The sequence below is a fragment of the Parasteatoda tepidariorum genome, chromosome X1 (genome assembly GCF_043381705.1).
Source record: "Parasteatoda tepidariorum isolate YZ-2023 chromosome X1, CAS_Ptep_4.0, whole genome shotgun sequence".
NCBI classification, from domain to species: Eukaryota; Metazoa; Arthropoda; class Arachnida; order Araneae; family Theridiidae; genus Parasteatoda; species Parasteatoda tepidariorum.
Window position 1 is genome coordinate 21,632,456 of NC_092214.1, and position 11,789 is coordinate 21,644,244.

General features: G+C 26.9%; 1 protein-coding gene across 1 annotated transcript; it reads left to right on the plus strand.

The window, feature by feature from the left end:
* The first annotated feature begins 9,130 nt into the window (after positions 1–9,130).
* LOC139427105 (uncharacterized) lies at positions 9,131–9,583 on the plus strand. The gene has a single exon (XM_071187773.1). It carries the CDS (start codon positions 9,131–9,133, stop codon positions 9,581–9,583), a length of 453 nt encoding a protein of 150 aa, XP_071043874.1.
* The last annotated feature ends 2,206 nt before the right edge of the window (positions 9,584–11,789 follow it).

Here is an 11,789-nt window from a genome sequence, read left to right on the forward strand (position 1 = left end):
GAGTCTGCTTTGGGTGTATATGAAAGTCATATAATCTTTATTCCGCTTAAAACAATTTAAAGGCGATAATTAGAGAAAAGGTGCATCGCTTTTTGCTTCCGCGATACAGCGCTAATTATATTTTTCAACACGCCATGCATAAACTAAGTATTTCCTTGTAAAATATTTTATTGAGGGTTAAGTCATCCAAAAAATGGAAATGCATACATAAAATAAGGGCATATTACTTAAGATATATTATAGAAACATACAATATTTAAAAAAAAATAATAAATGACTTAATTTTATCTGTTAACACATTTCGTCATTACTTGACTAACTGCATGTTATAATGTAATGTTATGGATAATCTAAATAGTGATCCAATTTCTTTTTCTAAGCGCCAATAATAAAGACTAAATTTAAATATATTAGTTTTATGTAATTTATATTATTACATTATGAATTTATGTAACATAATTTTTACTAATATTTTTATAAATTATGTATATTATTTAATAAAAAATCAGATTTTTTTGAAATTAAACATATAATTTTTCTTTTTTATTTTGAATTGTGCTCATTTTAATCTACAAAAGATATCGATTTCATAATCGTCATAATTGTCAAACAAATATGAAAAATAACGTCAATGTAATTTACTTTTCAAGCAAATGTAAATTTTATAATATTCATATTAATTTTAATAAAAATCAAACACATTTTCTTTATTCTCAAACACACAATAATTATTTTCAGCTGAATAGTTTTCGTCAGTTTTTCATGAACAGAAATAAAGGATATGAAAGATAAAATTAATACATATAACTAGCATACATTTATTGTAAATCTAAGATATAAATTAAAGTTTAGTTATTTTTATTTTAAATCATTGTTCCACGTTTACTTCTTTTCAAAACAGTTATGAAATTACATTTCATCCGGTGATTCTTTAATAATTTTTAAAACAAATATTAATATCAATGTAAATTAATTTTAAACGTATCTAAATATTTTAAAAGATTCAAATACATTTTCAGAAAAATTAAATTCATTTTCTTAATACATTTTTATGTGGATTCTAATTTAAATTTCAATAATTTAGTGGTCGCCAAAAATTATAATCGTGTAACGCAGTTTCTAAAAAGCTTCTAGTTGATTAAAATATTTCAGTCAGCTAAATACTATCAGGTAAATGATCAACATTTTTGAGAATGAGTCTAACCTCAGTTCATTAAAAATTCATAAATTAAAGAAGAAAGCGCTACAAGAGAAACTCAAAATAATGAAGTATTTAAACCCTAGTCAACGTTCACAATTTTATTCTTAGTTCTAATATTTACGAAGCGCTTTTCCAATTCCGGTTTAGAAGCCAGGAAAAGAATCGTGCGACCCTATAAATATCTAACTACTATTTGCATTGGAAATTAAGAAAATACAATTATACACTTAAACGATATGAATCATTCATGTCGTAGATTGCCTTTTCGTTTAAAGGAGAAACCAGATATCTTTCAATTCGATGTTTCATTTCATCTAGCTCTATTATTTATTTTCTCTTTTCCTTTTTAAATATGAATACGTTTAATAGATTACTTTGTTTTGTCACAATGGAGTAAGGAAACATAGAATGTATTTCGTTTCCTTATTTAAGGCTATCTTACTAGATAGTAATTATCTCTTTTAATAAAAAAGTCATTAAATAAAAAGTAATTAAAAAAGAGTTTATTAACATTTACTGTACTTTTTATCCTTTTTGTTTAAGATACATATACAATAATAATTAATTTTTCAAGGTGTCATTTTCCCATTTCACTTAAACTTAGCATGAGACTTTTTGTTTGACTCTATTTAATGTTATATTTATTATCGTTCTATTATTTATTTAATCTTTTATTTTAATATTAATGCGTTTAATAGATTAGTTTGTTTTGTCACAATGGAGTAGGGAAAGATATAATATATTTCGGTTTCGTTATTTAAGGCTATCTTACTAGATAGTAATTATCTCTTTCAATAAAAAAGTCATTATATAAAAGTCAATTTAAGAAGAGTTTATTAACATTTACTGTACTTTTTATCCTTTTTAATTTAGATACATATACAATAATAATTAATTTCTCAAGGTGTCATTTTCTGATTTCTCTTTCACTTTTGATTTCACAGAAACTTTTTGCTTGACTCTATTCAATGTTTTATTAAATTTATCATCGTTCTATTATGTATTTAATAATTTATTTTCATATTTATGCGTTTAATAAATGATTTTATTTTGTCAGAATTGTTTAAGCAAGACATATAAAGCATTTTGCTTCGTTATTTAAGGCTATCTTACTAAATGGTGGTTAACTCTTCAGAACTATATTATTTTTGATATATTATTTTTGATACATTATATTTTATAAGTGCAAAAAGTAATAATAAAAAGAGCTTATTAACTTTAATATTTTTTTTAGTCTTTATAATTTAACCCTTTTGAGGGCAGAAAATTTTAATCAAAAAATTTAGTTTAGAAGATCCGTAAGCAATGTGGTTATCATATGCTTATCCATAGTTTGATAATTCGCTCTTTCTTTCAATGTTTCGAATTTTAAAACAGTAAGATTAAAATTTGTACAGTTTAAGAGATAAAAACTTTTACAACTTTAGTGGCTTATATTATCATCCAAAATAAGTGGAAAGTTTTCATACTTCAACTTTTTGAGGATAGAAATAAAATAATAAATTAGTTTTCAGAATAAAATAATAAATTGAGTGCTATTTCTCTAATTTAGCTTTAACTGTTCAAGAGATATTTTGTTTGATTCTATTTAATGCTTATTAATTTGTAATTGTTTCATTATTTAGTGCATCTTTAATTCTTTAATGTTAATACATTTAGTGGACTTCTTTGTTTCATTACGATAATTTAAGCTAGACATATAAAATTGTATAGATTCGTTATTTGATTATAACTTAATCGATGATAATTGATGATAATTAACTATTTTGATATCTTTGAAAAACATGCATTTAATTTAATTAAGCTGAAAAAAAAGTCTTAATGTGAAAAGTAGATAGGGGATAAAAAAATAATAATTAAAAAATTTTCGAGGGGAAAATTTTTGACTTTACTTCATCATGAGTCATCATTGTTTGAATCCAATTAATACTCAATTTAATTTTTTATAGTTCTATTAATCTATTCTTCGAACGGGCTGAAAAAAAGACAATAAATCAATATTGAACATTACAAAATCATACACAAAACTGTAGGACAAAAAAAAAGAAAGAATAATAATAATAATAATAATACAAAGATTTTTTTAAAATTTATTATTATTTGTTTCCTTTCTCAGTGGCTTTACAATGTTTGCTTAAGACAAACTCGCATTTAGTCATTCCTCCCATCAAAATAAAGATTAACTTGATTCGGTATCATCTGCCATGAGTTGTCTGGTTGAGTATATCATGAGTTGTACTAAGCAACTCACGATATTTAAAATTTACTACAATTAAGCTACTTTCTCCTGTACTTATAACTTTGAGTGTCCGTAAAAACCTATTTTCTCAGTATATATTATTAAGACATACAATATTGATGCAGATATAATAGGCACCAAGTTTAGTCATAGTATACTTTGTACATGCATTAGAATATATTTAGTGCCTGTTAGAACTGCACTGACTACCATAATGCCAGTAGTGCTTACTACCGAAATTAAGCATCATTGGTGTCAATAATATTATTTCGACTTTTCATGGTTTTCCAAACAAATCAGTACATTTTCTCCATTAATTTTGCTCTTTGGTGCATTGCTTATTTTTTAAATTTCAATTAGAACCTATAACTATAATTAATTTCGCATCATAGACGTCAATAATAATATGTCTATTGTTTTCACGCTCTTAAACGATATAGTATCATTTCTCCATTATTTTGGATTTTCAGTGCAAAACTTTTTTTAAATTTCAATTACCGTTGATTTTAAATTATTTAGTTTCATAGTAATACGTTTTACAAGCATAACTATAAACATAATAACCTTAGTAATACTAATTTGGTCACGTAATACACCTATACTACAACTATCACGTTGGTCATTCAGATAACCTTGCATAACGAATAAAAAATAATTAAGCATTACAGAATGCACAATAAACAACATCTTTTTTTAATAGAGTTATAAGCTGGTAAACATCATTGATTTTATCTTTAAGATATTTGACAAAACTGAATCGTATATAGTTTACATTAAAACAATGACTTTCGCTTCACCAATGAGAAAATTTCATTTTTTAAATGTCTTTGAACTTAAAATATAATTAAAAAATTAAAAATCAGGCTTCGTAATTTGCTTACAATTGTATTCATTTACCTTCTTGTTGAATATCATATTTTTAGAATCTACGATTTACCTGCAATCCGGTCTACAGGTACACAGACGCGTGCACATTCGAATTCCTTATTTTATTATAGGTATAGATATTAATGCGCTTAAGCGAGACATATAAAATATAGTGGTTTCGTTAGTGAAAGCTATCTTAATTGTTGCTAATCAACTCTTTTGATATATTTAAATAAAAAAGAAGAATTCTTTATAAAAAGAATTGATTAACTTTTAATACTTTTTTTTAAATTTTCTAGTTTCAATTTGTTTCAATCAATTTAATGTTTTATTTAATGTGTTATTATTCTACTATTTAGCAGAGCTTTTTCTCTTAAATATTGATACTTTTAAAAAAGTACTTTGTTTTGTCAATAAATAATATGTAATAAACAATATGCTAGCGATGCAATTTTAATATGCTTCAATCATTTCAAACTATCGTAACTACCTCTCATTAGCATTTTTACTTATTAAGAGAAATTAAAAATGTCATAAATAAAATTATTTCCGCAATAACTTTTGTCTTTTAAATTTTAATGCATTTAATAGAGTTCATTGTTTAGTCAAAAGCAATGCGATGAATATTTTGCATTAGTTATTTAAAACTGCTTTAATTACTGCTCATTAACAATTTTATAAATTAAGATCAACAAAAAAAAACTAGTAATAAAAAGATTTATAATGATTATTATTTAACAATTTATTTTCTCTCTAGCTTCAGAGAGGTGTGAAAATTTTTTTTTATACCTAAAGTGTAATGGTATCATTTTCTAATTGTGAAGTAGATACTTTTTTGTTGTTAAAAAAATCAGTTTGATGCTTAATTTCAACTGGCAGGAGTTGCATTATTAATTACAGTTTTTAATATTTAAATCTAAATACTTTTAGTAGATTTTATTTATTTTTTAAAGAGACTCATTAAATATACTTTAATTGCTGCTAATTAACTTTTTACATAAATGTATTAAAAAAGGCAATGAATGGTTTAGGTAGATTAACAATCAAAAATACATATTTCTTTTTAGTTTCAATTAGCGGTTAACGATAAAATAAAATTATTATTAACTTTTACAATGCCAATTATTAGTTTTATACAAGGAGTTTTAGATACATTTAGATAAAACGAAAATTAGTGTTTAGTTTGATTAACTTTTTATATAAAAAAAAGAAATTATTCGATTTAATTAGCATGTGAAGTTTTAATTGAATTTGCATGTTATCTTTCTCTAATGTTGCATTAGATGTTTAATTTTAATCAATTTGTTATTTTATTTGCTCTACAAGTGTTCTATTATTTATTTAAGTTTTTTTTTCAATAGATTTAACTTGTTACTCCGTTTTGTCAAATGAGATGTGATAAGCACTTCGCTCTCGTTAATTAAGACTCTCTTAAATGTTGCTAACTAAGTTTTTGATATATTTTGATAAACCAAAGAAATATTTAAAAATAAAAAGATTTAAATTGATTAACTCTTTTAGAATGCTTTAATTTAGTTAGGATTTAGAATTAAAATTTTAATTAAACTTTCAAAGCGTCATTCTCTAATTTTACATTGGATGTTTCGCTAAAACGATTTGATTTAATTTTATCTTCCACTTCAACTATTGAAGTTGCATTATTTATTGTAACTTTAACTTCGTTTAAGATACAAATGTGTATTTATTTTCTCAAGCTGATAGAAAGTAGATGCTTTGATTATTTTGACTTCGTTATTGTAGTCTAAATTGCTACTAATTATTTTTTAGTATACAAACAACAAAAAGTAATTGAAAAAACTGATTGATTAATTTCAACTTTATTTTGCCTATTCTAACTAAGGGTTAGACAGAAAATAACTATATTTATATGTCGTTATCCATTAATTATATATTAATTAGTTATTTATTATTAAGTAATTAATTAATTATCACATAATAATTGATATATTGCTAAACTAGATAAATATTGTTATACTAGATTGATATATTGTTAAACTAGAAAAACTTGAAATTAAAAACTTGAGAGTTTTTGTCCAAATCATAGAGAGATGTGATTGTCAAAAATAATGAAATGCAGTTTTAGGATTTCTGAAATGTTAAAATAAGACTTTCACTATCAAAAGTTTTAAGATTGATTAATTAATGGTTAAAAAGACGTCCTAAAATTGCGAACTTGGTTAGTCTAAGAATCAAAAATCCATATTTTGTTTCATTATTTTTTATTGGAAAAATTTAATATTGCTACAAAACTCTTTAATTCTAATTTGAAAACCTCTTCATAATTCTTTATATCTGTTACCTTCAATCAACAAAAATTAAACAAGTTATATCCACATTTTTCATTTGAATTGATGTGGATGTATTCTCATCACTATTTTCTTTCATTTCGAAAAATGTTAAAATTGTTTAATCAGTAGTTAGAAATGCGATCATTTATTTCAAAACTAGGCGAGTCTAAAAAAATCTAAAATCTAGAATTTTGTGACTTTCTTGACTTGTACTCATTGAAAAAAAATTGTATATTGGGGCAAAACTCTATAAATGTGTGATAACAAGAATTGCATAATTCGTAATATCCATTAGCTTTGTCCAATCCACATTCTCATATGTATCCTCATTAATCTTTTCTTCCTTTTTTATTGAATTTGTGCGTAAGTAGTTCATTAATTATATAAAATATTTATGTTCTTAAATGTATGTATTAATTTGCGAGTCTATTTATTTTTAAAGATCAATGGTTTTGATTTTTCTTCTCAAATTAAAATGTTACATTATATTGTATTTAAAAAGTGAAAATACTTCTCGTCAGTTACGAAAAAAGTGTTGTTGAAATTGGATTAAATAGCATCAGTTTAACGTACTATATTTTTTTAAAAAAATAAATACCTTTTAAGAATTAACGATTTTTAAAAGAAGAAGTAGTTTTTGCAAGATACCTTCATTTTTATTATTTAAATTTCTTTTAAGCTTTGTATGTAAAAGCATTTTATGATAACTAGCTTTTTTTTTCTTCCTATTTAAGATAGTTTCATCTCATGAGACTGAAGAAAATAGCGTATAAGCTATTGAGTGGTTAAAATATCCCCCTTTTTTGCATTGATGGTATGATATAAGATAATTATATTCTAAAACAGAAGAATATATACTAATACAATAGAATAAAAGAGCATTAAAAAAATCAGTCACGTTTTTTTATTTTTTTGGTGCTTTTATATTATTCGTTTCTAAAATATAAAAAAAATATTGATTTATAAAATAAAAGAATGAAGTTAGGAGATATCGAACCATCAACGGAAACAAAAAGTATAAATACGTTCCGTGCACGTGTGTACTTTTTATTTGATATTTTTCTTTAAACCTTCCCGTATTTTTCAAAAACAATTTTTGTTCCTAATAACACTTAAGAGTATATAGAACAAATTTTCGCCAAAAGACTTAATAGAAAGATTGTATTTGCGCAAATAAATAAACTAAAAACAAAAAATATAAAATATAATAATAATTTCGAAAATGCACATTATGTTAAAAGCTTAAGCGACTTTATGTTTAAGTACATCTTTTAACTACAATCTTAATTTCCATCTTTGGGCAATGCGGTAGGTCCAGTTTCTTGAAAAAGAAATAAAAGATGTTTAATAGATTGTAAGAACTGATATATCCTATCATCTGGTCCTGATTTGGAAAACCTAGGAAGCCAGATTTTCAATTGCTCTATAGACAACCGTGCAAAACCGCAATGACAAAACAGCGACATTATTTCCCGTGTTTCATTAACACGCTTGTCTCTGCGGTGAAGGGGTAAAAAAATGGCTATGCTATTAAGAAAAGCTATTATAAAGAGGGAATTTCTACTCGTAAGGAGTTAATTATGCCACAACACATGATATAGTTCTCTTTCAAATCTTTCCTTATGAGTTTTGTCGCCAATGTCTTGTTACTATCGGGTAAAATTCGGAGAACGGAATGGGTGGTAGGGTGAGATGAATTGATAAAGTGAACAAAAAAAAATATGGAGCCCGTTTGTCAGAATGATTTGAGTGACTGTGGATGATGGGAATAATCATGTTTATGTTGCTTCTTTTTTCGTACTTAGTTTCACACTGTTGCTTTGTGAAAAAAGTTTAATAAAAAGTTATTTATAAGCTAAAATATCTAATTTTTTTCATCGCGCTATGGTTTATTAGTTTTTTTTTTTCATTTCTAATGAAATAAAGTGTTTTTGTAATACTGTTTTGGCTTCTGAGGATTTTTTTTTCAAGAATTGATCCTTTAAACGTTTTTTATAGCAGCAACTAAAATCAACCATTTGGATAACAATTTAAGTAAGATTCATATTTTTTAAAGTGTTACAATTTAGATTTATATCAAACTTTGGATTTTGACAATTAAAATGACGTTGTTAAAAAACTTCGTAACTTCACGCATTATTTTCAGCAACTCAGTTTCCAATAGATTCTTGTGAAACACAAGTTCATTCAGGAAAAGTTTCTTGTCAGTCAAGTTGTATTTTCTTGCTTAGTACCACGTCTTTATCCCTGCACAAAAGCTGGCTATGAAGAAACACAGTTTGAAATTGGACATACAAATTCGAAGCCGTTGATAGCTTCACCTATTAGGGGTCTAAGATTAGCAACAAAAACGACACTACACAAGAAATACACACGAGGATCACGATGGCCAATAAGTGCTTTTATGGTCTAAGAAAATATCTTAAGTCAAACCTAATAAAAAGAAAAACAAAAGTGTTACTCTATAATTGTCTTATACGATCAGTTCTTACATACGCATGTGAGACCTGGACAATGACCTGTGGAGATGAAAATATGATAGCTAGATTTGAGAGAAAAATACTACGAAGCATTTTTGGTGGAATAAGTAAAAACGGTACCTGGTTTAGAGGATCAAACACGAAACTTTACAAAGCATATAAAGAACCTGATGTCATTAAATTCATCAAAATTCAAAGGATTAAATGGGCAGGCCACATTATAAGAATGGAGGGTAGCAGGACAACCAAGAAAGTTTTCAGTGACAGGCCAACAGGTACAAGAAAAAGAGGACTGCCAAACCTAAGATTTTTAGACTGCCTTGAAAAGGACCTACAAGTTTTAAAGATAATAAACTGGAGAACCTTGGCTAAGGGAAGAATGTCTTGGCATAGGCTTGTTGAGAAGGTCGTGGGCCGTCGTGCCAATGAGAAGAGAAGGAGAAGAATAACCACGTCTTTATGCGACGTGAAGTGTGTATCAGCCTAATCTAGCTGCTAAAGTTACTGTCCAAGCAAGTTCTTGATCCGAGGTTCATTTCGCCCGAGAAGTCAGAAACTGTAAATGAGTGTATAATATATCTACATAACATGTTTAACAAGCGTTACACTATATTTTCTCAAAGTTTCTTGACGGATTTCTGAATTTTTTTTCCCGTAGGCATTTACAGTCATTAAATTTTATATTTCTTAATTATATATTTTACTTTTATACATCAATAAATTTTGACTATTTGTATCAAACGTGGGATTAATATGCAAGTGAAAATAGTCATATTATCTTTAAAAACATATTATTTATCATATGTTATCAAATTTGTTTTCATTTAAATTTTAAAAAAAAATTACTAAACTCAAATAATATGCGATAATTATTTCGATGTTTCATTAATTTAGTGGTAAACAAACCAATGGCAAAAATTTCCCAGCTTTTTCTACTGACGATATATTAAAAAACATGAGCTTTAAATATAAATAACGAAAGCAAAGGATGTGGACAGTTTTCTATTGCCGCTATATCAGATATTGAACATTCTAAACATAAATTACTGCCGTAAAATATCCTCTCTACGGATACAATAAAAAATTAAAAATCAAAAGAAAGAATTTGCTCCGTGTTTTTATTTAATTTAATACAAAATTATTAAACACGAGTAATAGTTAATTTTTAATTCGATATTATTTAAATTACCGCAAAATTACCAACGCAAGAACAGTAACTAACTTTTAGTAGGATATTTTCGAATAATACTTAGTAATTGACGAAACGGTGGCAAATATTTCCCGGAGCTTTCTACTGGTGATATATCGGAAATCGAGCTTTTTAAGAATAAATAACGCACGTAAAATATGCGGACATTGCACGGATGAGAAAACCTGAAAAGAGAAAATCTTTCCATAGGGAGGTGGTTTTTCTATCTCACCTATGGAATGGGACATCCCCCATGCAGCACTTGTTGGAAAGGAACAATGGAGTAAGAGAAATAGCGTCAGCCCCAAATTGCAGGGAGAATCAGAGTCAAGGCTTCATTACAAGTAATTGTAGGGGGCATCTGTCCAATTACGAACTCGGGTGGCATGCTTCTCTGGGGACAACGCCGTTTACGATAATCGCCACCATTTGTCACCTTCCCTGCTGCGGTCACTGTCCAAATGATGTCCCACGACACCAGTCGGGCATCCAAGCGTAGCACCCAACTCTATTCTCCTATAGTACTCCTACAAGCGTCAAATAAAAACTACGCCTTTCTACAATAGAATAGAATTTTTAAATGGTGGCTCCGGCATACGGCACCCAGCTGAGAATGACAATGAGACAATAGGGAGACCCTGGGATGCGTGGGTGTTAGAAAAGGAGGGATGGGTGAAAGCCGCTTTCTTATGTTTATTTTAAATAGTTTTTTTTAAAAAAAGAGAAAAAAAATTTGATGAGCAGGAGAAAAATAAAAGATTTTCTTTACTATGCTTGAATTTCCATGGTATTAACCGGAGCGCTTAAAATGAAAAAATGATTAATCCAAACGTTTTTGCATTACAATTAGTTTTTCATGAAGGAAAAAAAGTTGAAGCTCATAGTTATGTGAAAGACCCTTTTTCTCAGGTTTAAAAGGCTTTATTACTAAAATATGGAGGGTAAGATGCACGGAATCAGCTTTCGACTATTTAATGGTTCAAAAATATTTCGAAGGAAAAATTGTCAAAATTGCTTAGCGCTTAAAAGTATGACAATTAACTTTTAAAAGAAAGCCATTCACTCAAACCTGCAATATATATTATACATTAGGAATCAACTTTTTGAAAGATACAGAATGTTTACGCAGTAATAAATAATAAGATGTATATATGAAATGATTGAATGCAATTCTGAAATGTTTGATTTTACGTATAAGTTTAGATATACAACTAAATAAATAGAAAAAGCGAAATCAATACTTCATAAACAGACATGCTATAATTTCAGTTCTTTAATGAAAACCTTCATCAGTGTATAAAAGAGGTAATGTGCTTGGACGTTTATATACAGTTTTTAGAAAAAGAAATGTATGTCTTGCTTCTTCAATATTGTATAGGATATTTTGCTCTTTTTATACACTGTAAACAAATTTTATGTCTCTTAACACCAAAAATGGTAACAACTGCATTATACCTAAGTCGAACTCCACTACACTAAGAATGTTCTATTACACCACTTGGTG